Source organism: Camelus bactrianus, chromosome 9 (assembly GCF_048773025.1).
Source record: "Camelus bactrianus isolate YW-2024 breed Bactrian camel chromosome 9, ASM4877302v1, whole genome shotgun sequence".
In the NCBI taxonomy this organism is placed as follows: domain Eukaryota; kingdom Metazoa; phylum Chordata; class Mammalia; order Artiodactyla; family Camelidae; genus Camelus; species Camelus bactrianus.
The window spans coordinates 15382898-15408216 of record NC_133547.1 but is presented as its reverse complement, the minus strand read 5'-3'; the positions used below and the strand labels follow the sequence as shown (position 1 = coordinate 15408216).

The window sequence follows — 25319 nt, the reverse complement described above, 5'->3', positions numbered from 1 at the left end:
CATGGGGTGGGTTTGGGGGGCCAGGAGAAGCGGGTTGTGCAGCGGGGGCTGGCATGGAAGCTGGCAGCTGACTCTCTTTGCCGGGACAAGCCCAAAGGCCTGTTTCCTCATGATCTGGTGGACAGCACGGGGCCTGCCCTCTCCCTCTGTGTCCACGGGAGCCACATGTACAATTTAAAATTCTCTCATAGCCACTTTGGGAACACTTTTGAGAGTGAAAGGGGGCTCAGCCAGGTGGCACGCTGGGTCATTCAGGTGGACCCTGGGACCGTCCTGGGGAAACCAGGCAGTGGGATCATCCTACCATGACAGGAGTACCCGGATAGCTTGTAATAGTAAGACCCCTGTGACCCTCCACTCATCTGAGACCCCACTTTATTATAAAAGACCCTCCTAACACCCGAATGTCCCTGTGAGACCTTTAAATTATTTCCCACGATGCCCCTAATATCTAATGGCTACGTGGTGAGAGGCCCTTCAACAAGCCTCAAACTCCTTCAGTCCCAATACCCAGCAAGACCTCCAAAATGTTCCCAAGAGCCATAAAAATGCCTGAAATCCTTCAAAACACCACAAAAATGTCTCCTACAAGAGGCATGAGACCAATAATAAACCCATGACCTGTCCTTTCATAATGCCCTTATAGCCCCTGAACATCCCACAAGGGCCCCCCGCCATAATCATGGGCCCACAGTCCTTAGAGTGAGCAAAGCTCGGGAAAGCTCACCAGGGGCAGCCAAAATGCACCCCGGAATGCCTCTCCGCTCAGTAATACTGCTCCTGGGACTAGCCCCCCACCTCCACAAGAGTCACCCCTCCCAGTGACCCCACAACAACGGGTGGGGCGGGTGCACAGCACGTTTATTGAGCTCATACACTTTCTGTCCTCGCCCCTGTCACCGACCCGGCGTGGGACTTCCGGCCTCCCCGCAACAACTCTCACTTTCCCATCCATTCCCGCGCACGCGCCTGAGGGTCTTCGCGCGGGACTTCCGCCTCGGGAGCAGGCATGCGCACAAGCAGCAGAGGAAGTTAGCACGCCAGCCAGGAAAACCTGCCCGGAAACTGATGACGTCACGGAGGCGGGCACTTATAGCGATTGGCCGGATTGAGTTCAGAAAGGAAAGGAAAGCTATCTCCTCCTTAATACTCACAGGGAGCAGGAGACGTGGGTGGATTGGGAGGGGGCCGCTTCCAGACCTCATGGAGCTCTGCACATTACCCGCACGTGATTTCTGTAGGCTGGCTCTGTGCGGTGGTGCCCCAGCCTGAGCCCCCAAGTCACCCTTGGGGAGAGCAATTGCCCCCAGCTAAGATGTTGCTTGAGACTGAAAAGGCAGCTCTTGCCTTGAACTTGGCCTGTGGTCAGTATCTCACAGGACCAGCTGTCACCTCCAAGTAGGGTCAGGAGGCCAGTCACGGGGGCATCCAGGGGCCTAGGACTCCCCATGCCAGCCCCCTGCCGTCCATGTCCAGGGTCCCATCCGGTCTCAGGCACTGAGGTCTAACTCGTGATGCTGGTAGATCTGTGTGGGGCCCTTGAAGCAAGCAGCGAAGAGGAAGCGTCTGCCAGCCGTGGTGATGTGGGCAAAGGCACGGGGGGCCACCAAGGCTGGGGGCCCTAGCTCCTGCAGCGGCTCCAGGAGCCCCTTGTCAGGGTCAAGGCGAAAGACCTGGCTGAAGGCAAAGTCGCTGCCCAGGATGGCCAGCTGGTCCTTGGCGATGAGCAGTGGCTGAAAGACGTGGGCACCGCGAGAGGGAAGTTGCTGCAGCAGGCGGAACATGGAGCCATCCCAGCGCATAACCTGAGAAGGGTGGCCGCTAGTTAGGGGCTGGGGTCCAGGAAGGCCAGGCCTGCCAGTGGTCCTCTGGGCTTTGGAGGACTTGGAATGACTTGGAAACAGAGGCCGGTAAGTCCCCAAACTCACACAGCTTTCTCATCTTCATAAATGTCCCCACCCAGCTGCTCAGGCCACAGACTTGGGAGTCATTCTTGGCCCTTCTCTCCCCCTCACAGCCCACACAGAATCAGTCAGCCCTGGAATCTGTCAGTTCTACCTACGATTTATACATTTCTCCCATCTCCTCTGGCTGCACTCTCACCAAGCCACAGTCACCTCCCTCCTGGACCATCACAGCAGCCTCCTCCCTTGTCTCTCTACTCCCATCCCTGCACCCACAGTCCGCTCCCCATGCCGACACCCAGTGAATACGTGAGTCAGATCAGTGCCTTCTAGGCTCAGAGCCCTCCCCCTGGCTACACCCCACTCCAGAGGGAGACTTCTGGAGGAGGTGGGCCGTCAGCCTTGGAGGTTCACGGTGTGGTGGCTATGGTTAAATGTAAGCGCTGGAGTGTATCAGAGTTTGGGGGGTAGAATCAGAGTCTTGGGGCCAGTGTCAGTGTTGGGAGATAAGGAATGGTTTAGGGTCAGCCAGCCTTGAGGGGTCACAGTGTTGGAGTCAGTGTTGGGGTTGGGTCAGAGCTCAAAGATCAGCATGTTAGGAAGGTCAGCCTGTGAGACAGGTTAGAGTTTCAAGGACAACGTGCAAGGTGAGATCAGTGCTGAAAGGCCAGCCCCAGGTGCGAGTCAGATGCAGGTGAGGCCTGGCTCACGGCTCGGCTGCCTGCCCTCCCCGTGACCAGGCCCAGCCTCACCATGGAGTCCCCGATGTAGCGTGTCAGGCACAGGAACACATCCCCACCGGCCTGGAAATGGTGTGTGGCATAGACGTCCTCCGCCTCAGGGATGTCCGTGCGCCTCTCAAAGCGGCCCCCAAACCAGTGGAAGAGCACGGGCCTCTGCGAGGCCGAGGCCAGCAGCAGATGGGGCCGGCCGTCCAGCTCCAGGGGCTCGACGTCCGTGTCCCGGTGCCAGGCGTGCAGGCTCTGGCGCGGGTAGAAGCCGGGCCCGTCGCGGCACAGCAGCGTGGTGCTGCCTGCCTTGGAGGCATCGGCCACCACGAAGCAGGGCTGCCCTTCCAGCCACAGGAGCTCGGCATCATTGGGCCGCAGCAGCCGCCGCGGGGCCAGGGCCTGCATCGGGGCCAGGCGCAGGTCGGGGCCGGGCCGGGCCCACAGCTGCGAGCCTCCCCACAGGCGGGCGGCCAGCACGAAGAGGCGCGGGCCCAGCACCAGCGGCTTGCAGGACACCACCGAGGGCGCTGCGGGGAGCGAGGAGCAGGGGGCCTGTCAGGCCCGCGGGGCGGGCCACCTGGCTGGAGGGAGGAGGCGCGGAGGGGGCTTACCAGACAGCTCTTCCTCCGGCCGGAAGCGCTGCAGGCTGTAGTCCCAGGTGAGGATCAGGCAGCGGCCAGCAAAGGGCTGTGCCAGGATGATGTGGGGTTCCCCCTGGTAGGAGAAAGCCTCTGCGCCCAGCGCCAACTCTCCGACCGTCTGGAACCAGGACAGCTCTAGAGGTGGTGGTGGGGCAGGAGAGAGTCAGGCAGGCCGAGGGGACCCCAAGGGTCCTCATCGCTGAGCCTCATTTGCACATCTCTGAAATGAGGCCCATCATGGGGCTGACCTCATAGGGAAACAGTCTTTTTACCTAGGGATGTGTTAACTCACAACATGGTGATACTTTGTTTTCTAAGCTGTAGGGCCTCATCAACTGATTGCTTAGAAACAGCATATTTATTCATTCATTTAATTTCATAAGATCCCTCCCTAGGGGGCAGATCTGTTATTATATCCATTTTACGGATGAGGAAACTAAGGCTAAGAGGCACAGGCAGCCCGCTGTCCAGCCAAACCCATCCTTCCCATCTTCCAGGAGATAGGACGCAGCTGGGCACCAGGCTGCCCAGCCAGAGGCCACATTAACCCAGCACAACCCAACCCGGGCTTCACTCCCTGCCCTCCAAGGCTCAGTGTGGCCATGACCAGACAAAGTTCCCAAGGGAACAAGAACAGGGTGATGGTTGTAATGCTTGCCTAGCTTGTAGGAAGACAGCTCGTCCTGGAATTCTCCTTGTGAACTGGCAGATGGACCTTCCACAACTCGGTTTCAACCGGGGAAAGCAGTATAATGCCCAGGGGCTGCCCCATCTGCCTGCACTGCTCACCTCAGACCCTTCTGTCTCCTTTAATTCGTGGTATTTAGAGCCTCTTTGTTACAGCAACTTAGCTTTTATAGTAACAGTGCACCCCTATCGCCCTGTGTGGTGGTGGTGGACTTCAGGCTACAATACTTCACTCTATGTGCCAGGCCGTATTTCTAGGGACCAGGGTTGAAGCAATGAACCAGACCACAAAGGATGCCCATCCAGAGGGGATCTTTTAAAAATGTCCATCACATAATCAAATCTCCCTGCTCGAAACCCTCTAGAGCTTCCCGCGGCCTCTCCGGATAAAATCAACTGTCTTCTCTGTGGCTTTGAAAGTCCTGCAGAGGGAGGCCCCTGCACCTTCCACCTCATCTGTGTCTTTCCCTGCCTCACTCCTCCAAGCCAGACCTGTCTCCCTTTGACATCCAGTCAGGACAAGCTCTGTGCTGCCTCGGGGTCACTGTACACACTGTCCCTTCTCTCTCGAGTGTGCTTTCCTGGTACTTCTGTTTGCTAAATCCACATCTAATACTGCCTGATCAGAGAAGCCTTCCTCAATGCCCCACGTACGGGAGGACCAGCCTCCCTCATCACCCTCTGTGTATATCACAATGTGTACCATACATTTATTTGTGCAGTGTTTTATTTCATGTCTGTCTCCACACCCCCAGGACTGGGTGAGAACTGCGTCCAGGATTATCTTGTTCCTTACAGTGTGCCCATCGCCTCTCCAGGCTGGACACCGAGTGGACCTAAGTGAGTTTTGAATAAACCGAATGAAGAGTGACCCCTAAGTTAAATTCCCTTGTTCTCTGAGTCCCCTAGACCAAAAACATGTCTTACACTTAGATGATGACGATGATGACAGTGACAGTGATGGCCTTCAGGTTTGAACTCAGATGTCCAATCCTCCTGACCCTCCAGCCGTGCCTGACTCCCGCTCTGGCTCTGGGCTCCCCTATCCCAGCCCTGATCATACTAGGCTGTCACTCTCTGCCTGCCTCTGGCTGGGGGCTCTGGGAGGGCAAGACCCAGGGCTCTCTGCTTTGCTCAGTATCCATAAAGTTACCAAAATATATTTGTGATCATAGGAATCAAACTGATCATAGGAAGTATTTTGTACATGGTCAGTTTTATATTAAGAACAACAACGAGCGTGAACATTTAGTAGGGCCTCCCCTCCCAGGTCCTGCACCAAGCGTATCACTGAATTCTCACAGAGGTCCTAGGTCACTGTTTATTACCCCCATTTCCAGACAAGAAAACTGAGGCTCAGGGAAGCGATGCTGCTTGCTCAGCAGTCTCACAGCCAGGAAATGGCAGAGCAGGGAGGGAGGTGAGCCCCTCAGCCCTGGCAGCCTTCCCGATCTCCTGCCTGAGTCTGGGAACCCCTGCTGTCCCTCCCGCCCCACCAGGAAAGCCCCCACCTATGGCTCTGCACTTGAACGTCTTGGGGTCGAGGTGGCGGAGCTGCATGTGGGCCAGGGCGGTGGGGCCGGCACAGGCCCCGGTCCCCACGCTGGCGTTCACGGTGGGTATCCACTGCAGCAGCCAGAGGACGCGGCAGTCACACTGGAACGGGTTCCCACGGAGGTCCCTGGGGCAAGAGCCGGGGAGGGGCTGCGACCCGGCTTCCAACCCCTGGAGGCCACGCTCCCCACCCCTCCCCAGACAAGGGTTCAGGACAGGGGCCCGGAGGTGGTGTGGAAAACATGGAAGAACCACTGTAGTCATACTCATTTATGCCAACCAAAAGTGGGCGCAGGTGCCCTCTTCCCCCCAAGCACCCCCAAATGCCTCCCAGCCCCCTTGAGCCTCACACATGAGTCAGGGTCTCCAGGCCTCGGAACAGGAATCTGGGGAGGGTCTCAAGCTGGTTATTGGCCAGGCTCCTGGTGGAGGGAGAAAAGGAGCAACCATCAGTAGCTACCAGGGGACTCTGTGTGCCGGCGGGGTGGGTGCGGATGCCTGGCAGGGCGGGCTGGGCGGTGGAGGGGTGGGGCCTTTGAGGCACGCACAGATGTGTGAGTGAGCGAAGTCCTCGGAGAGCGTTCTTGGAGATGGAGCCAATCTCATTGTCCTCGATAAAGCTGTGAAGGGAAGATGGGGTCAGGGGAGGCCCTCGGTTCCCTGCTGTGGCCCCACAGTGCTTGGGGGAACTCACTCCATGGAAGCCAGAGGCCATTGGTATGTGCTGAGTTCTCCCCCAACACCTTGCTGAATCCCAAGGAAAATCTCCTAGGAACATCTCACCAAGGTCGCAGCCTCCAATCCCAGGAGCCAAGAACCTGACCCTCTGGTCATTACCAGCCTCACAGTGAACACTGCCACCATGATCACCAGCAGCAGCACTGGCACCAGTATCACCACCAATACCTCCAGCATCATCCATGATATCCAACACCCATGCCCCTACCACTGCCATCAACCCCAGTACCAATAACTGCCATTATCACCAACAATATACCCTACCACCACCATCACCAACATCCCATCCCACCAACACAACACCATCATCACCAGCCTTACACCAGCAACACTGATACACATCACCAAAAACACAGCCTTCGTGGTCAACACCAAAATCACTGCCACCACCATCACTGGCACTGCCACCATTACCACGAGCTTCAGCACTAGCACTGGCATTGCCAACATCCACAACATCACCACTACCCCCAGCACTCACCCACCATCAGCGCCACTACTGCCACGATTTCCACACATACGGATACCTCCACCATCACCGCCAAACCCCACAATGTTGCCATTACACCAACACCAATGTCTGACCCCAAACCATCACCAACACCAACACCAACACCAACACTAATGCTGTAATTATTAAGGCTCACAATACTGGTATTATCACTAACATCAACCCTTCAGACTTCATCATTGGCATCACCAATAGCTCCATCGCTGGTGAATCTGCCATTTTTGTCAAAATCATCCCCACTCCATCATCCTCAATCATGCCACCACTTCCCTGTGAACAGCTGGAGCAGGATCACCACCACAGCCATTATCATCAACACCAGCATCAACACTAATGCTAGCATTGTCATACTGTCATCACCACACCACCGTCAGTACCACCAGCACCACCATCAGTACCACCAGCACCACCATCAGTACCACCATCAGCACCATCACTATCTAACTCAGAATTGTTTCCTCTTAATTTGAAACATTTCTTTATCTCTGGCCTCTGCACCCTCTCTGGGCTCCTGAGAGTCAGGTAGAACCAGAAACAGTCATGGGTTAGTCAGGCCTTTTGTGAATCTTGAAACACAGAGAGGGCAGTTGAGCTGGCTGGGATTACACACCCACTCAAGAGGCCAGGCCTCTTGCCCCTCCAGGACAGTCCCTTTTCCAGATACTTTTTATCCCAGGCAACCCGCCCCTCCTTCCCCCTACTCTAGGAGTCACAGAGGGTCCCATCCTTCCTCTCCCAGGCCCCCATTCCTGCCCCCACCCCCGGCTCACTCACAGGTACTGCAGGTGGGACAGGCCTGCAAACGCATCGTCCTCAATCACGGAGAAGGAGTTGGATGTGAAAAGACTGGCAATGGAGCAAGAAAGAAGTTTTTCCAGAGATGCTGCTCCCTACCTGACATTTTAACCTTGCCCGCCCACACCCCCGCCAGCTCACATGGGGGCATGGTCACACACACGCATGCAGTGTGAGTTTGTGTGACACAGGTGCTCCCACAGACACATACGTACACATGTGTGTGCACCCCCCACACACGTGCATGGACACCCACTCCCTCGAGCTAGTCATTGCTCAGTAGGGTCCCACTCACAGCAGGTGCAGCGACGGCACCCTCAGGAAGCTTCCGGCCTTCAGCTGGGTAACTCCAGTCCTAACAAGTGAGCTGGGGACGTGAGCCGGGTGTGAGGAGAACACCCCTCCAGGGCGCCAGTCTCATCTCAGAGCCGTCTCTTGTCCGGGGACCCTGGCATGCTACCTGACCCCGGGTGTATGTATGTATCTCCCCTGCATCCCAGGGGAGACAGGCATTTACCCTCCTCGTTTGGTAAGGATCCTAGCAGCGCTCAGCCCCACCCCACGTCTCTCCCTCCTCCCATGCTGTCCCTGCCCTTTGGAATTTCCCTTCTTCTCCCTTCCAAATCCCAGCAGCCCCCTTTCGAGCATCCCAACATCCTTTGCTGCCCCCTCCCAAGGTCCTGACAAGGCCCTGTTTCCTTGGGGAGCCGGCACCCCGCCCCCAGCCCCTGGGGTCCCAGGACTCCCATCCTCAGCTACAGGCCCCCAGAGGGCCTGACACTCACAGCGACAGCAGGCTCGGGGAGAAGCTCTCTGGCAGGTCCGGGGAGCCCTCACACAGGGCACTGTCTTTGGAGCAGGAGCATCTCAGAGGACACTTTCCCTTTGGGGGTCTCCAGGCCTCGCCCACCCCCGCCCCAGCCAGCAGCAGCAGCAGCAGCAGCAGCAGCAGAATTCCTGCCCCTCCCATGCCCCCTGACCCCCGCCGAGGCACCGGCTTCCCTCTGCCTACCCAACCTGGCCCGGGCGTGGCCACTACATCTCCCACGCCGGGCACCCCTCCATGCCGCCAGCTGGCACGCTGTGCCCTGGCTTCTCTCTCCTCTTTCTCGGTCTCTCTTCGGTCTGTCTCCTGGGTGTCTAATTTTCTGTTTATTTCTCTTTCCCTGTCTTTCTCTCCCCCTTTTTGTATTTCTGACTCTTTGAGCTAGTCTGTTTCCCACTCTCTACCTCTGTCTCTCTTTATTTCTATCTGAATTGTCTCTCTCTATTTCTCTTTTTCTCTGTTTCTTTCTGTCTCTCTCTGTTGGCCTCTCTTTCTATGTGTGTGTGTGTGTGTGTGTGAGAGAGTCTTCCTCTGTCTGGTGTCTTTATTTCTGTCTTCCTACCCCCCCTCCCTCCAGCTCCCTGGAAGTTTCTTCCCTTCCTCCCACGTCCCTTCTCCCAGGAGGTTTGGAAAAGGGACTCACTAGGCACGGGGTGCGCCAGGCAAAGCAGGGAAAGGAGGAGGAGTTGGGGTGGGGGTCAGAGGCCATAGGAAGAGCAGCCCTGGGGAAGGGACTGAGGGCCCCATGGGAGGGGAGGGGCCACTGAGGGCTGGAGCTGCCCTGGCCCCTCCCAGCCAACCCCCTCCCCAGATTCCCCACTCACTAGTGTGAGGAGGATGTCACCAGGGTGGGGACCGGATGACTCTGCAGGCAGGAGGAGGGTGGGCGGAGAGACCACTAAGCGCTGTAGCCCTCCTGGCCACGCCCAGCCAGCCCCCTCCCCTGGCTCCGGGAGGGTGTGGTGGGCACTGGCGCGGAGACTTGAAGGGACCAGCTCAGGTCTGGGTGCTCCCTCTGGTGGCTACACTTGTCAGGGCAGCTGCCCTGCCCCAAACCCACAACCTTCCTTGCCTACCCGAAATTAACCCCTTGAGTGTCCCATCCACTGGGGGTAGGGAGCCAACCCAAGGGATAAAGGATGATGAAGATGCCACCTCTTTCTTCAGCATTTTGACTCTGTACCACGCCTTGCCCTACAAGTTCATCTGTTAGCTCATGCTGACCTCACCCCAGCCCTCTGAGGTTGGTACTATCATTTGGCCATTTTACAGATGGAGAGAGGTCCAGTTGTTTGGGATCTAGGTTTTCTGGCTGGGTCCCAGGCAGCCGGTTCCACAGGGTCTCTGTCTGATTTTCATTCCTTCTTTGGAGATCAGAACCCGTAGCTATTGGCTGTTTTCAGTTGGATTTAGCAGTTTGGATAGAGCCTGTCCATTAAATAAGAAAAATAAATAAATGACTCTTGTCACCGAACATGAAATAAGAATAATAATACTCATTGAGCACTTGCTGTGCACCAGTCCTGACATGAATTTTCTCAGTCCTCACAACAACCTGGTGAGGTGGGTAGAATCATTCATTCCCACTTTACAGATGGGAAAACTAAGGCCTGAGGAGGTTAAATGATTAATTTCATGGTGCTGGGCAGATCTAAGCCTACCAGCCCCCATGCCAGAACACTTGGAGAACATGGGGCTTCACAGGCAGGGTCACTCAGATCTGGGGGCCAGGCCCAGGTCTCTGTGGCCTCAGGAAAGACATTAGACCTCCCCAATCCTCAGTTTGCCCATCTGTCAAGTGGAGCAATCGTGACACCCACTTCTTGGGTGTGTAGAGAACTCAGTGAGAGAAGATGGAGGCAAAGCCCCTTGCTTGGGGGTTCAGGGCAGGATGGGCACCCAACAGCTGGGGTGGATTCTGGACCCAAGCACTTGTCCTGCACCCGAGCAGCTCTGTGATTTCAGCAAGGCCATTCGGGTCCCAGTGACCTCAGCTGTAAAGCGGGGTTGGTAACCTTCTTTACAGGGTCTTTGAAAAGATGGATAAAGAGCTTAGGGCCAGGGACACAGTGGGGAGACAGGCCTAAATCCTTACTCCCAGAGTGCCCAGCCCCACAGACTTCTCCCTTCTGTTCACGACGAGAAGGATGACAAGGAAGAGAAAGATGAGAGAGCTAAGCTGGGTTTTTTTTGGCGCTGACCATGTGCCAGGCTTTGTTCTAAACATTTTCCAAGGATTGTTTCAGACAATCATCTCGACTGCCCTCTGAGGCTAATTCTGTTAGAGCCGCAGAGAGGTTAAGTCACTGGCCCATCACCAGCTACAAAGAAGCTGGGCCTCTCCACCCTAGAGCAGCTGGCCCTGTGAGGGGCGGAAGCCGAGGACCGGCTAGAGCTGGCCAGGTGCCCCTCCCTGCTTGCCCCCTGCCTCCTCCATCCCCACTCCAGGGATACGCAAACAGCAGGGTTATCATTAACCAGGGACTGCTGGTGACCCTGGGGTACAGGGTCACAAGGGGCAGAAGCTCTGACAGACAGGGATGAGGGAGCCCTCTGAAGCCACCGGGGTCCTCTGAGGCCACAGGCACACACATGTGTGTGGGTGTCAGGACCACCTGTGCTGAGTGTGAGTGCGGCCACCTGCCCCTGGTCTGTGTGGTGTCTGGGCCCAGGTCTCTTTCAGGCGGGGGACCTGTCCTTAACGACCAGGGGGACCTTGTGAGAATTATCCCCACTTTGCTAAACTTCGCATATCTCTAAAATGGAGTTAATGATAAGACAGTGTCGGGTTTAGAGACCTCTGAGCCGGGCCCAGGGTGACAGGCATGACCTTAATAATTTCTCTGTTTTCTAGGATGGAAACCTAGGGCACAGAGAGGTCTTGAGGACCACTCAAGTTCCCACAGCGGGGCGTGGCAGAGCCCAGAGCTGCTCCTCAGTTTCTCTATCACCAGTGCCTGTGAACCTGATCTGCCCATGAGGACACCAGGTGCGTTGTCCTCCAGGGGGCCACATGAGCTCAGGGACAGGGAGGTTCTGTATGAAACACATCGACACCTGTTTAGGGTACCTCCAAGCGTGTGAACACAGCGTGTAGGCCTGTCTGTGACTGTGTGTCTATCTGCAGGTGCCTGAGGGTGTGAACAGGAGCGTGTGTGTGTTTCTGGTTATGAAACCACAGCATGGCTGGTTGTATGGCTGTGTGCTTCTCTGTGCACCCACATAAACGTGTGCGTGGGGCTGGTTACAAATGTACACAGTCAGTGTGGCTTCACGTGCCTGCAACTGTGTAGGAGGGCTGGCTCTGTCAGTGCTTCTGAATGCATTTGTGTGTGTGTGTGTGTGTGTGTGAGTGAGTGAGTTTGTTTCTACAAACATCTGTCAGTATGGTCCTCACAAGAGTGTGTACCTTTTGACCATTTGTAAGAGTGGCCAGTCATGTTCCTGTGTCTTTGTGCTTCCGTACGGGCATCCAACTGAATGAGTATGTGTGTTATTCCGAGTTTGTATGCATGTACATACATGTATTTGTCTTGCTTTGTGCCTGTTTATCTGGGTTTTTGGCTTTCTGTGTGTGTGTGTGTATGTGTGTGTGTGCAACCCTGAGGACCTCACAACCAGCAGCAGACAGCATAAACACACACTGAAATGCTCCCAAAACAGCCCTGGGGTGCTGCCGAGGGCTTTGCAGAACCCTGGGGTCATGGTCAGTGGACTCCTAAGCATTCAGGACAGGCGACCTTAAGCCCAGGCTGGGCCCAATTCCCAGGGAGCAGTGCAGAAGATCACTGACACCCACTGTCCTGTCCCAGCTCAGAAGGTCTCTGAGGTGTGCCTGAGGCTCACCTGTGAGTGTGTCTATGTGTGCATGTGTGCTTGTGTGCCTGTAATTCAGTGCTCCCTGCCAGTATCTCCTTTCCCCAGCTTTCATGGATGCTGGCTGCCTACTGTTCCTCCATCTGAGCTGAGAGAGTTAACCTAGCGGGCCAGGGCGGTCTGGGCTGGGGGCCGCCCCCTGGCCCCCCTCCAGCCCGGCTCCAGTTACAGCTGCTGGTTGGGGAGGGTGAGGGTGGGGTGGGGCTGGGAGGGGAGACCGCTGAGGGCGGCGCGTCCAGCTCTGGGCCAGGGGGTCCAAAGTGCTCGCCCCGGGGCACAGCCGGACGTTTGGGGGCCTCCTTTCGGCAGGGGACAGCCTGACTGGGGTGAGCGTCCCCGCCCCTCTCCTCCAGGCCTCACCCCTGGCCTGGCTGGGCCGCCTCTTTTGGGAGCAGGAGTGGCTTCCCGGGCAGGCAGGCCAGACCCGAGAGGAAGGGAGTGAGGAAGGGAGTGCGGTTGGGACATTGGGGTTCCCCCAGGGGTGGGAGCGGGGGGGGGGGGGTGCAGCTCTTTGCTTCTTCCACTGCTGCGTGTGCACCTTGGCTGCTGTGGGTTCTGGACACTCATGTGTGTAGGTCAGGTTGCGTCACTGTTTGGGGGCACGGGAGGCCCAGATGAGGAGGAACCGTGCCTACGTCTCCACTCCACGCCCTGCTCCAAACAGCAGTTTGGGGAGTGGGCGCCGTCTCCATCCCAAGCCCCACTATGTGCACGTGCGTGTGCGCATGCGTGCGTCCCTGCCCCTGGCGTCTGTCTTCTCTCTCTCAGCCCCGCTGGCCTGGGCCTCATGTCACTCGACTGGTGGTGTCCGCTTGTGAGAGATGTCACCCGGAGACAGGCGAAGGGGACGTTTTCCCTGTTCTCATTGCTTCCAGGAGGGAGAAGGGTGGCCTTTCCCACGGGGGCAGCCTGGGGCGATGTGGCAGCCCGGCCTCACCCTAGCGGGTTGTGCATGACCCCCGAGTGGGGGAAGAAAGGCTGTTGCCATGGTGGCCTGTGCGAGGCAAATTCCTCCAGGGTGAAGTGGGAGATATTTATACCCAGGGTCAGGCCAAGAGCCGGCCAGCCGCCGAGGGCAGAAGAGCTGGGATATTACAGACAGCAGGGCCGTGGTGTGCAGGCAGGTGGGCCCTTGGGCATGTCCTGGCTGTCTCGTCCCAGGTATCGTGTCTGTCTCTCCACCTGGGTGGGGCAAGGCATCCTGCTTACCCCGCCGGGGTAGGCGTGGAGAGTCTGGGGCCTGTGGTGGGGGAGGCCCTGGCCTGTGGGAGATCCCTGTGGACTGTGTGTCTCACCCCTGTCCTTGCTGCTGTGTGACTCCCACTGTGTGAGTTATTTTGGTGACATTGTGCCCCTGTTTCTCGGGGTGACCAAGCTGGATGATGGATGCTTTTGGAATTAAGTCCCTGGACTGTCCCTGACTTAACCCCTTGGGCTCAGGCCCCAGTGGTAGGGGAATGAGGGGGCATATTTCCTGACCCTTGGTGTCCCCCAGGACAATGGCCTCTCTCAGCCACATCTTGGTTCTCTGTGTGGGTCTCCTCGGCATGGTCAAAGCAGGTGAGTCTAGGGGAGGCAGCCCACTACTCACTTCAGCCCCAAGGGTGGCAAAGGTAGGGGAAACCCTGCAAGAGAAACAAATTGGAGAAGCCAATCTCAACTGAATCAGCTGGGGCACCAGGAAATTGAGGTCTCACATAGGGTCCAATCACAGGCTGGAATCTGGGGGAGGGGTGAGGATGCCCCAGGACAGGCAAAGATGAAGGTTGGGTGGAGACTGGCTTCCCATGAATGATGGAATCACAGACAACCTGTAATAAGATGGGTAGCTGAGGCAGTCAGGTCCTCCCTGCCCCGGTCAGGACAGCACAGAGGGCCATCCAAGACGCAGAGAGGGTGGGCAGCCTGCTTGCAGCCCGAAAGTCCCCAGACTCTTGGCTCAGGAATGTAAAGTCCCAAAAGGATCTCCTTCCGCCCCTGCCTGTCCAGGATACCAGGAAGCATCCAACCCTGATTTCTTTCTCTCTTTCCAGACTCTCCACAGGAACACGACCCATTCACCTATGGTGAGGGCAGGAGGGGCATCTTTCCTTGGGAGTTGGGGGTGCTGGGCTGGTTTAGCCTGTCCTCTCCTCATTCCTCCTCAACCCCCATCTTTTTCTGTTTCTGGCTCCATCTACCTCTAGACTCTCAGTGTTTATATTTCCTCTCATTCTCTCTTTCTGTTGATCTGGCTCTCTGACTCTTTCTGTCTTGATCTCCCTTTGTTTCTCTCTGTCTCTCTGTGGGTCTCTGTCTCTTTATTTGATCCCTCTCTGTCTTTCTGATTCTCTCTTTCTCCCTTTACTTCTCAATATCTAATGGCCCATCCTCTCCTGCCGCCTGCTTTTCTCCCTTCCCTGTCCCCTTCATCCTCTCCATTATCCTCCCCTACTCCCTTGTTTCCTCCCTCCCCCTTGCCCTGCCCATCTTCCCCCTTCCTTTTTTTTTACACCCTCTCTTCTCCCTGGTCCCCCTCTCCCATTTCTCCCCCTCCTCCTCTCATTGATCTCCTTTCTCCTCTCCTTTTCCCTGATCCTTCCTCCTCACCAGTCTGCCTCTCTTCTATCCTTCCTCCTTCCTTCTCTGCATTCACTTTCCTTCCTGCTGCCCACAGACTACCAGTCCCTGCGGATCGGAGGCCTCATCATCGCCGGGATTCTCTTCATCCTGGGCATTCTCATCGTCCTGAGTGGGTATCCCCACCGTGCCGCCAGCCACTCATCTGCGACCTCAACCCTGCACCTGTTCCTGCCCCGCCCTCGGCCCCACCCCTGCCCCGCCCCTTCATCGCCCCGTTTCTATCCCAGCCCTCGGCCCCGCCCCCGTTCCTGCCCCACCCTTATCCACAAGGCTCCGCGCACTGCGAGAGAGAGCTGGAGCGGCAGCTCCTCGCCGTGCGGCGCAGAGCGGAATATCAGCCCTCTCCTCCCCACATTCCCCACCCACAGGCAGAAGATGCCGGTGCAAATTCAACCAGCAGCAGAGGTAAGAGGCCTCTCTGGGCTCTCACTCACCTACTCCCGCTCTAAAGGGGCTCTGGGGGTGAGGCCGGAAGTCCACTCAATCTACAACCAGAGACCCTACGGCAAATATCAAATATGTATTAAGCACCTACTACGTGCCCAGCCCCACGCCAAGCCCTGGGACCAAGCCGCGAATTAACTGCCCTCCCTTCCTGGCTGAGCTCCCAGCCCAATGGGGGCGGTGGCTATGGGTTCCAACAGACCCACAAATATGAAATCACGAAGTGTGATAAGTGCTGTGAAAGAAAGCCGCGGCGAAATGAGATCACCTCACTTGGCGGCCCAGTTTAGCTCGGAGTGCTGTTCCTAGCTCTTTGATTCATCTTTAAATAAAATTTTAAAGCCCAGGCAATGTATGAATACCTTTTCCGTGTTAAGATACTTGTAGATGCTATAAATAAAGGTAGGTTTTATTAGGTGTGTCCCACGTGCAGGATGCTGTTTCATTGTGTGTTATTTACCCCCCCCCCCGCCCACACCACCTCTATAAGGTAGGTGATATTAACCTCATTTTACAGAAGAGGAAACCAAGGCACAGAGGGGTGATCGCATGCCCCCACCCAAGTCACTCAACTAGAAGATGAGAGTTCTGGGTTTCTAACCTAGGGCATCTTTAAGCAATCTGCCCTGAAGTGGCTTTGGCTATCCCTCCCCCTCCAAATTCCAGTTCCTTCTCCAGCACTCTGGGAGGTGCTGGAGCTTGGAGCGTCTCCTGCCACACACTTAAACTGCTCCTGGGTGCTCTAGATTTTCTGGTGGCCACTAGCTTGCTCCTCTCCCACCTCTGGGTCTTGGTACACTGGACTGTTAAATGGGGGCTGCACTGAAGTTTCCTGGGAGCGGCTGCCTCTCCCCTTTTCCATCCCCAATTCCTTCTGCATCTCCTTTCCCAGGACTGGGGAACCTGATGAAGAGGAGGGAACTTTCCGCAGCTCCATCCGCCGTGAGTTTGGGGAGACTTCGGGTGTTTGGGGGTGTGAGCTGGTTTCAAGAACCCCTTTCCTGGTCCTCCCTGGGCGCGTAGAGGGAGGGGCTTGATCTGAAACCCGAGGTCGAAGAGTTGCCCTGCCTTGCCCCCATCTTCCAGAGGAGCTGGGAGTGCCCTTCCTAACACTCGAACTCTATGTGTTCCCCCTCAGGTCTGTCCACTCGCAGGCGGTAGAAACACCTGGCGCAATGGAACCCAGCCAGGTCGTGCAGCTCTGACTAGGCTGGGGGAGGGAGAAGGAGGAGGGGGTGAAGGGCTGCAGTAGGGGGTCTGGAGGGTTCTCCTGCCTCTCACCCTTTTCACCCCCATAGAATTCCCCCTGCACCTGACGCCTTCCACCCACCTCCCGCCTACCGCCACCTGGACTGCCCTTTGCCCCTCAGCCCTGCCCCTACAGACACCTCTCAGCCGCCCAGATTTCCAATAAAATGTGCTTTCCTCTCTTGACAGCGCTGTGTAGATCTGTCAGTCCTTCCGCGCGGAAGGCCTGGGGGCCCCCTTGGCCCCAGCAGGGGGCGCCCCCACCCTTGGGGAAGGGGCGGGGACGTCGGCAGTGGGCGGGAGCGGGGGCGGGGGTGACCGGGACGGGGGCGGGCTCTCTGGGCCTCCATTGGCTACGGCCCCCCCCGCACCAGGGCTCCCACCATCTACCCCCCACATCAGTCTGTCCCGCTTCCAGCTGCTGCAGCCGCGCCTTCACTGCCTCGGCATCCAACTGCCCCCTGCTCCAGCCCGGCATGGCGACCCCGACTGAGGTCCCTACAAAGGGTGAGAGTCGCTTGGGAGAGGGCGCAGGGCGGGCTCCGAGATCTTAGAGCTTAGGAGAGAGGATCTGGGGAGATCTCACTAATGGAAGAGGAGGGGAGTGGGGAGGGGGATGTCCGCTCCTCCTCCTCCCATGGGCGGCGGCGCCTGCAATGCACCCCTTGACACCCCTCTGGGCCTCTTGGACACCCCCTCCCGATGGTGTCGTTCCTGTGCGGGACCCACGGTTGGAGAGCGGCAGTCCCGGGAGAAAGGATGCTCGGACCGGTAGCTATGGCAACCGGGTGGCTGGTCCAGCAGAGCGGTGGTAGTGGACTCGACAAGATGGGCTTCCAGCGGATGGGTCTGCAGCCACAGAGGTTCTCGCAGATTTCAGGGTCCTTGGGGTGGGTAAGGGGAGAGGCTCCATAGCCCTCTTTTTTCTGGTGCTGGCCCCTATGGTGGGTGTTTCCTGAAATCCCTGACAGGCAAGTTCAGCGGGAACTGGGGAGAATGAGGGAAAGACGCGAGCTGGAGGAAGTGAGACAGAGATGGGGAGAGACAGAGTGAGAGAAGCGGGACAGAAAGGAATATAGAAAGAGACTGACTGAGAGAGCCTGAAAGAGAGACTGAGAGATAGACTGAGGCAACTATGGAGAGGGAGGCAAAAACACAGGGGAAGAAAAAGAGACCCACAGTGTGAGAGAGAAATAGAAAAGAGAAGGAGGGGCAGCGCAGGGTGGGGCCCGCGCTACTGCAGTGAGCCCCCCCCACCCCCACGCCCCGGGAAGCAGTGGGTGGGAGGACCCTCCTTCCCAGCCCACATCCAGGGGTGTTCTCTGGTCCGGGAGGTGCAATCGGATGTGCACACACATGCCCCCTCCCCACCTCCATCCAGCCACACAGAGATTTACATTTCACACCACTAACCCAGTTAGGCATCCGCTGAAACACTCACTCCCCCCTAACAGCCCCCTTTCTTGAGCCTAGTTTTGCGGAGGAGTGAGGGAAATAATGCTTTCATGGTGGGGGAGAGGTGGGCAGGGAGAGGGTCTCTAGCACTGACAGCAGGGCCAGGGGATAGGCCAACGGAGCTGAGGAGCCCCTGGTGGAGAAGGGAACCCCAATTCCACTCTCATCTTTCCTCCCCTGCCCCCTTTCCCGGCAGGCGGGGGCTGCTGCACTGAGCCATATCTGCAGAATTTGAAGCAGGGCGGCGGGGGGGGGGGGCGGTTGCAGAGGCTGGAAGCCACCCTAGGGAGAGGGGGCAGGGCTGAGGCAGCAGGCCTGGCGGGAGCCCAGGGCTTCTTTTCGCGGAGATAGTGGTTAGCAGGATCGATGGCAGCAGACCGGCAGAGGTGGGAGGACAGATGCCTCAGCCATCCCCTCTTTACACACACACACACACACACACACACACACACACACACACAGTCACCCCTTTTCCCCAGTCACAGCATGAGAGGGGACCACAGGTCTTGGGAAACCCCGGGGTGGGGAAAGGAAACACATACTGGCTGTTGCAAATCACTTAATGAAATTAATTAATGGATTGTTGGGGAGAGAGGGGCGAGTGGCTCCCTCCACACTCACCCCTCCTAGTCAGAGAGCAGGAGGGTATGATGGGGGGCAAACAGAAAGGAGATGTGGGAGCATAACTGGGCCTGGGTCCCTATCCCTGGCTAGAAGCCAGTCCTGCAGGGGCAATGATCGGAAGTACAGAGGGAGCAGGGGGAGTCAAGTTTGGCTCCAGAGTTAGAAACCCAACCCCTCAAGTCCCACACAGGACCCCACACAGCCTAAGGTACCCAGACCCATCACCTCTCAAGATGCCCCAGTTGCCATAGTAACCACCTCCTTCCTGATGTCTCCCTGGCAACTGGCCAGGAGTGGTGCACATTCCTTCTGCTGTTTCCTGGCTCCACCCTTAGCCCAGCTTCACCCTGAGGACCCAGATTGCTGTGGCAGCAGTGACCAAAGGAGGAACTTCTGCATGGAGCAGGGAGCACCCAGGGAGGAACCAAAGAGGATTCTAGGGCAAGTGCTCACCAAGTGGGCTTCTGATGGTTTGGGAGGCAGGGTGTGTGGAGACACAGGAGACAAAAGCAAGATAATCCAACTGCTCCAGTTCTGATACATAGTTTCCTGCAGGCTAGCCAGATGCTCACATTCATTCATTCATTCTTTCATTCTAGGAAATTTTTTGAAAGACTTTTATAAATACTGGGATTAACTGCAGAGATGAGTCAAGTGAATTTACTCTCCATCTGATGGGGTAGCTAAGCCCACAGATGACTTTAAAATGTTCCCCATCTTGATGCTTGTGAGTACCAACTTCATGATTTTTGCCCTATTCAAAAGTTCCCCACACTGACATTTACTTAACATTTTTTCTTCAAAGGATTAACTCTTAGACAATGTCATTAGCTTTATTTTATATCATTATCACTAATGGAAATATCAGGATTTTTTTTTTTTTGCCTTACATTGAAGGCAAGTATTTAAATGATCTTAAACAAGTGATTACACTTTTCTGGGCCTCAGTGTCCCTTTTTTGTGGAATGAGAATGAGGATAGCACCTATATCAGAGAGCTGCTGTGAAGATTGTGTGTTAATATCTGTAAAGTGCTTAGAAAAGAGCCTGGTGTGGAATTGGTGCTATCAAATGCTGTTTAGATAAATAAATAAAGGAGAAAACCAAATAATGTCATGAAATTCTACTTAGGAATTGTTGCCTGCTGAAGGCCCTTGGCCCAAGGCCTGTTTTCTCTTGGGAGATTAAAAGGCGTACAGACACATCATTAGCTATTTAAGACTTCCCCTTTGAGGACTGGACAGGAAACTGAGAAGGGCGAACTTACACACTATGAATCAGTGTTACTCAGGGTCTTGCCTGGGTGCTGCCTAGATCAGTCAGTTTAAGTTAGAGTATGCTGTGATAACAAATAGTACCAAAGATCTCAGTGGTTTCTGACAACCAAGGTTGATTTCTCACTTACATGATATATCCATCACTGGCCGACTGGGGATCTCTACTCCCTAAGGAAAACTGGAGCAGCCACAAACTTGAACATTCACCAGGCCAAAGGCAAAAGAGAGCTCTTGCATAGGCACTTCAAATGCTGCAAACCGGAAGTGACGATGGCACTTCCACTCACAGTCCATTGGCCAGAATTAGTAAACATACCCCCTTCCCAACCTCAAGTTAGCCATCCTCCCTGAGCACTAATGGTGACCTCTGGCTTTGCCCTGGCCCTCCTGGTATCCCCCCACCCCCCAGTGGTGCATGCTTTGCAGAATTCTGCTCTAGACAGGGCAGAATGTACTAAGAGCTGTCAGAGGAATTAGGGAAGCATCAGGATGGGCTTCTTGAACGGGAAGGATGTCCTGAGCTCTCCTGAAGGGGAATATGGTTTGAGACAGGGAGGTGGGAGACTAGGAAAAGTAAATGCACAGACACACACACACATTTTATCCACATATTAACACTGATGAAATCAAGGTGAGTCTTCTAATAGGTGGGTATGTTTCACATGGTACAGTTACATACACACGCACACATACACACACACTGAGAAAATTGTTACAGAGTCAATTTTGAATCTTAAAAATTGATGGGGTCTGAGAAATAAGTAACATAGGATATATATAACTTAAGTTATTGGACAGCTCCACTCTGCTGGATTTGGTGGCAGGAGCATGTGGATGAGAGCAGAAGCCACAGTGCCTACCTTTTAGAGCCCTCAGATGACTGAGAAGTTTTAGGGAGTGTTTGGGGGAAGCTGATAGGCTCAGCAGTCCACAAGTGAGATTGCAGTATGTTCACTCCCATCATATGCCAGTCGGAGTGTATATGTGTTTTTCAGGAAAAGAGTCCATGTTCACATCAGACCTCCACAGGGGGCTAGGACCAAGACTGCCACGTACGGTTAGGTAGGTTGTGCACTGTACAAGGGAAGATATTGACCAATGGAGTGAGTGGTGGCTCTTCTCTTAAAACTTTATGTCCTGCCATGAGGCTACATCATCCAGAGCAAGGGGTCTGATGGTCATATTTCTACACAGAAACCACTGGGCCAGTGGCCCCATCAGGATCCTAAAAAATGTTGAGCCCAGTGTTGAAAAAATTTTTCCCTCTTTTTCTCTGCCTTCTTCCTTCCCACAGTTCCTCAGGAACCTGACCCATTTTACTATGGTGAGTGGCAGATTCTGTGATAAGGGTACCCTGGAACTGGATGGAGGGGTGGTTGTAGATCCCCACAGGTCACAGCAGCTGGCCATGTGCTACGTCCTGGGCCACCGGCCATATGATCATGTCGATATAATTCACCTCAGCTGGGCTCATGGAGGGTAGGATCACATTTGGGGAGGGGGGTACCCTCCATGGACCCTCTCCAGGCTTCACCAGGACTCTGGGCTGCTGCACTGGGGTCATCAGAGAAGCAGGCAACTGTGATGCCAGGCTCCCTGGATTTGAATCCTGGCTTATCCACTCACTAGCTGTGTGGCCTTGAGCAAGAAACTTTGCCTCTCTGGACCTTTCTGTAAATAAAGAATAGTAATAGTTCTCACCTGAAGATTGCAGAAAAGATTTACCTGGATGATACCATTAAATCATCCCCAGAGCACTGAAGCTCAAAGAAGTTGCTCCAGGTCTAGCAGACCTGACCCCAGTTCCCTCTCTAAACACCCTCCTGCCCTCTCCTTTTGCTCACTCATGCTGCTCCTCAGTATGCCAAGATTTTTTTTCTGCTTCAGGGCCTTTACACTTGCTGTTCCCTCTGCCAGGAACACTCCTCCTCTAACGCTTCACACAGCCAGCTAAGGCTCCATTTTCTTCTTCAGGCCTCAGATCAAATAATGACTGTCTACTAGGAGAGGCCCTCTTGACTCCCCAGGAAGAGGAAACTCACCCACATCTAGCCATGATCACATGACTCAGTTTATTTTATTTTATTTTGTGTATCACAATATAGAAGTCAACTCCCTGAGGGCAGAGGCCTGGACCACTGCTGGTACAGAGTGGATGCTTTATAAATTCACATTTCAACAAATATGTACTGTGGCGTATTAGACAATAATAATTCTTACGAAAACACAGGAAAGAATGAGATTTAGAAGTGTTAAGGACAGGACGGGAAATTCTAATTAGGACAGCCAGAGAAGTTTTCGCTGACATTTGAATAAAGCCCAGAAGTGGTTAAGGGAGGGATATTTGGGGGAGGAACTTTCAAGCAGAGGGCCCAGCAAGTGCAAAGGCCCTGAGGTGGGGCCACACCTGACAGGCTCCAGGAGCAGCAGGGAGACCAGTGTACTTGCTGTAGGGGATTGAGGAGGAGAGTGGCGTGGGATGAGGTCTGAGAAGGAATAGGGACTAGACCACCGAGGGCCCTGTGGGTTGTGGGGAGGACTTTGGCTTTTACTTGGAATGCAGTGGTAGTTGGAGGGGATGGAAAGGTGTGCTCTGAGCTCAGGAAGACCCCTGATCGGACTCCACTGTTAACAGGTGGAATCTGCGGTGGGGGCAGGGAAACCAAAGAGAAGGTTGCTTGCTGGAAAAATATGTATACATGCAGTAGAGGAAGGTCATATCTATATCTATGGCCAAAGAATCCTGAGACGGGGAGAAGGTAGAGGTCAAGGGGAGCTCCCAGTGTCCAAGGTCATGCTCTCGATCCTCGCAGTAACCCACTGGCGGAGCCTGCAGCCTTGAAGCCAGGCCAAGGCTCCAGGGGGGCTGAAGCGCCACCCCCACTTTGATGTCCTCCAATGTCTCCCCCAGACTATGACACGGTGCAGACTGTGGGCATGACGCTGGCTACCATATTGTTCCTGCTGGGCATCCTCATCATCGTCAGTAAGTGCGATCCTTTCCTGGGCTCCAAAGCCCCTCAGAGAGGACCTGCAGTTCGCCTGCTGGCCTTTGCCCAAACCCTCATGTCCTGTCTCCTTGTTCTGTTATCTCTCTCCTAACAGGCAAGAAGGTGAAGTGTAGGAAGGCGGACTCCAGGTCTGAGAGGTCTGGCAGCAGTGGGGAGAGAGGGGGTGGGTGGGAGCAGCCCGGGGCCCAGGGGCGCCGCCATAATGAAAGGGTGTTTCCTGTAAAGGCTGCGCTACTCAGCCTCTATCTGCTCTCCTCTCTCATCTTTGCTTTCACAGCCCAACATGCAAATCCTGTAAGTCGGAGCTTCCCTCCTCAGGTGAGGGTGTGAGAAGGTGTGGTTCTGGAAGGAGGATGGGTGGGAGCAGAGAAGGGAGTCAAAGGGGGAGTGGCACCGGGTGTCCCTAAGAATGGAGTCACCAATGATGGACGTGGGAAAATCAGTCCCTTGACCCTGAGACCCAGCAGATCAAAAATGTTAAGCCGTGGAGTTAGTGGGATGTGAAACGTCCTAAAGAGTCCTTCAAACTGCCCAGAAACAAGTACAGACCCCTATAAAAGCAAGGATGAAGGAATTCCTCAGAGGAGGAAGCCAGAGCCTGTGAAGAGAGGGGTCCCACATGGGAGAAGGACTTTGGCAGTCAGAATGAAGACAGAACTGAGCACTAGGGAAAGGCAGGAAGATAGGATGTTTTCCAGACTTTATTGTTCAGTTTGGGGAGATCTGGGATGAAATGATCTAGAAGAAGGAAGGGAGGGAGGGAGGAAGGGTTTCTGAATAACTGTACCTAAAAAAAAAAAAAAAGGAGAGACACAAAGAGTCTAGAAAAATGGAGAATATAGGATAAAGAGTGAAGAGGATGAGGGTATAAGAGGAAGAGAAGGGTGCTGGAGAGGAGCAGAGGAGATGTTGGGGAGTGAGGGGGGAGGAGCTGTTAGAGGGGGTGGAGGACTGAGGAGGAGGGTGGGATGTGGGAGGCGTGGGGTAGAGGAAGGGGAGAGTGAGTGCGGGTGGACGAAGGTGTAAAGGAAGACGGAGAGAAATGTAGGATGTGGGAGGGGGCTTAAGCATGTAGATGAAAGACTGACTCCTTGGGGCTGTTCATTTTAATTTTGTAAAAATATCTCGACCTGTTTTTGGTGGAACTGTGTTCTTTCCAGGGACTTTTTAAAAATCAGAGATGGGATTCTCTCTGCCTCATAAAGTTTTTATAACTAAAAAAAAAATGGCCTTGGGGTACTCAATATTGGGGGGGGGTTGGTGTGGAATTTCATGTGTTTAGTTTCACATTCATTTAATGAGATTTAAAAACATTAATGGGTAATTTTGTGGATGACTGGGGGAGGGGAGGTTAGTCCTGGCACCTGGGCACATTCTAAGTACAGGATTCAGACCCATTCCAGTTGAATGATGGTCCCAAGTGGGTGGGAAACAGGGGAATTCTGGTTGTATCCAAATGTCCCAGAGATGGGGTGTTGGAAAGGGGTAGAGGTGTAGCAGGAGGTTGGGGGCCTAGGAAGGGGATGGAGACTTCCTTTCTGGCAGAGGGATACCCCAGCAAAGCTGGGTCAGGGGTCTCTAACCTCATCACAGGTGTGTTCCCCCAAGATAATGTATTGTGGGGCAGGGCAAAAGCTACAAAAGTGTCCCCGCAGGGCACCTGCACTGGTGACTCCCCAGTGCTAGTTCAAAGGGTGACAGTCTGGAGGTCTGGCTTCAGGGGTTGGGATGAAGGGCCCACTGGCGGTGGAGAGGGGACTGCCTCCACCTCTTGTCCCTGACTGAAGCTCCCTGGTGCTCTCTCTCCCTCTCTCTCCCTCTCACCCCAGCCCCTGGAGGTGGCGGCGTGTAAAACCAGTCCTGGGCACCTCCACTGCTGTCCCTGCCTGAGTGCAGGAGCCTGAGAACCAGGTGGAGGCGGTGGGGACCCTAGCCTTGCCCCAGGAGCGCTCCCCTGAATGAGCCGCCCCACCCACTCCAAGGCTGGAACCGCTGCACCTCCCCAGGCCTTGGCAATGACCCACACAAAGAGCCCGTCTGCATCCCAGATCCAGGGACTCAGGCCTCCAGCCGGGGTCCGGGAGTCCAGCCCCCCAGAATTCCGGTGTACTGCTCCCAGCCACCTCCCTGTCTCCTCTCAGAAGATCCGTTCTCTTGCACCCTTGGTGTCTCTGTCTTGAGCTTAATAAATGTGCATTTGATTTTTCCCCCTGTTCTGTCTGTGTGTTCTCATCTGTGGGGACAAAATGGGGGAGGGGCAAAACTGCACCTGGTGGAGCTCTCTCCCCCTCCCTCTCCTTCCCCTCCCCCAGTGCCCCAGTGGCCTCCCCCTCCCTCAGAGCCGCCCCCCCCCTCTGCCCCAGCTGCCTCTTCCCT

General features: G+C 55.3%; 3 protein-coding genes across 8 annotated transcripts; 2 read left to right on the top strand and 1 right to left on the bottom strand.

The window, feature by feature from the left end:
* Window positions 1-844: 844 nt before the first annotated feature.
* On the bottom strand, window positions 845-9197 carry LGI4 (leucine rich repeat LGI family member 4). 3 transcript variants are annotated; one of them, XM_074369811.1, is made up of 9 exons: window positions 8347-9195; window positions 7857-7928; window positions 7541-7612; window positions 6066-6137; window positions 5868-5939; window positions 5475-5644; window positions 3247-3411; window positions 2657-3162; window positions 845-1805 (listed from the first exon to the last, which is right to left on the bottom strand). In XM_074369811.1, the coding sequence occupies exons 1-9, from the start codon at window positions 8529-8531 to the stop codon at window positions 1491-1493; spliced, it is 1629 nt and encodes a 542-aa protein (XP_074225912.1). In that variant the 5' UTR covers window positions 8532-9195; the 3' UTR covers window positions 845-1490. The 3 variants fall into 3 exon arrangements, with proteins under 3 accessions (XP_074225912.1, XP_074225913.1, XP_074225914.1); XM_074369812.1 differs by lacking the exons at window positions 7541-7612; window positions 7857-7928 and having other exon boundaries at window positions 8347-9197; XM_074369813.1 differs by lacking the exons at window positions 6066-6137; window positions 7541-7612; window positions 7857-7928 and having other exon boundaries at window positions 8347-9197.
* Window positions 9198-12450: 3253 nt separating this feature from the next.
* On the top strand, window positions 12451-16763 carry FXYD1 (FXYD domain containing ion transport regulator 1). Of its 3 annotated transcripts, none has more exons than XM_010950075.2 (7): window positions 12451-12589; window positions 13759-13823; window positions 14297-14329; window positions 14920-14994; window positions 15254-15290; window positions 16222-16271; window positions 16468-16763. In XM_010950075.2, the coding sequence occupies exons 2-7, from the start codon at window positions 13763-13765 to the stop codon at window positions 16488-16490; spliced, it is 279 nt and encodes a 92-aa protein (XP_010948377.1). In that variant the 5' UTR covers window positions 12451-12589; window positions 13759-13762; the 3' UTR covers window positions 16491-16763. The 3 variants fall into 3 exon arrangements, with proteins under 3 accessions (XP_010948377.1, XP_010948378.1, XP_010948376.3); XM_010950076.3 differs by lacking the exon at window positions 12451-12589 and adding an exon at window positions 12783-13387; XM_010950074.3 differs by lacking the exon at window positions 12451-12589 and adding an exon at window positions 13281-13424.
* On the top strand, window positions 16745-25149 carry FXYD7 (FXYD domain containing ion transport regulator 7). 2 transcript variants are annotated; one of them, XM_045512925.2, is made up of 6 exons: window positions 16745-17084; window positions 21227-21256; window positions 22844-22918; window positions 23038-23071; window positions 23221-23261; window positions 24773-25149. In XM_045512925.2, the coding sequence occupies exons 1-6, from the start codon at window positions 16745-16747 to the stop codon at window positions 24793-24795; spliced, it is 543 nt and encodes a 180-aa protein (XP_045368881.2). In that variant the 3' UTR covers window positions 24796-25149. The 2 variants fall into 2 exon arrangements, with proteins under 2 accessions (XP_045368881.2, XP_010948379.2); XM_010950077.3 differs by having other exon boundaries at window positions 23038-23080.
* Window positions 25150-25319: the final 170 nt, after the last annotated feature.

Excerpts from the sequence above, each read along its gene's own strand:
- LGI4 (XM_074369811.1), bottom strand. The coding sequence starts at position 8,531 with ATGGGAGGGGCAGGAATTCTGCTGCTGCTGCTGCTGCTGCTGCTGCTG. Across the intron at positions 7,613-7,856 it reads GTGCCGTCGCTGCACCTGCT|TCTTTTCACATCCAACTCCT; the intron begins GTGAGTGGGACC and ends CTCCATTGCCAG. Across the intron at positions 5,645-5,867 it reads CTGGAGACCCTGACTCATGT|GGACCTCCGTGGGAACCCGT; the intron begins GTGAGGCTCAAG and ends CTCTTGCCCCAG.
- FXYD1 (XM_010950074.3), top strand. The coding sequence starts at position 13,402 with ATGTCCTGGCTGTCTCGTCCCAG. Across the intron at positions 14,995-15,253 it reads GGGCATTCTCATCGTCCTGA|GCAGAAGATGCCGGTGCAAA; the intron begins GTGGGTATCCCC and ends CCCCACCCACAG. Across the intron at positions 15,291-16,221 it reads AAATTCAACCAGCAGCAGAG|GACTGGGGAACCTGATGAAG; the intron begins GTAAGAGGCCTC and ends CTCCTTTCCCAG.
- FXYD7 (XM_010950077.3), top strand. The coding sequence starts at position 16,745 with ATGTGCTTTCCTCTCTTGACAGCGCTGTGTAGATCTGTCAGTCCTTCC. Across the intron at positions 21,257-22,843 it reads ACCTGACCCATTTTACTATG|ACTATGACACGGTGCAGACT; the intron begins GTGAGTGGCAGA and ends TGTCTCCCCCAG. Across the intron at positions 23,081-23,220 it reads GCGGACTCCAGGTCTGAGAG|CCCAACATGCAAATCCTGTA; the intron begins GTCTGGCAGCAG and ends TTGCTTTCACAG.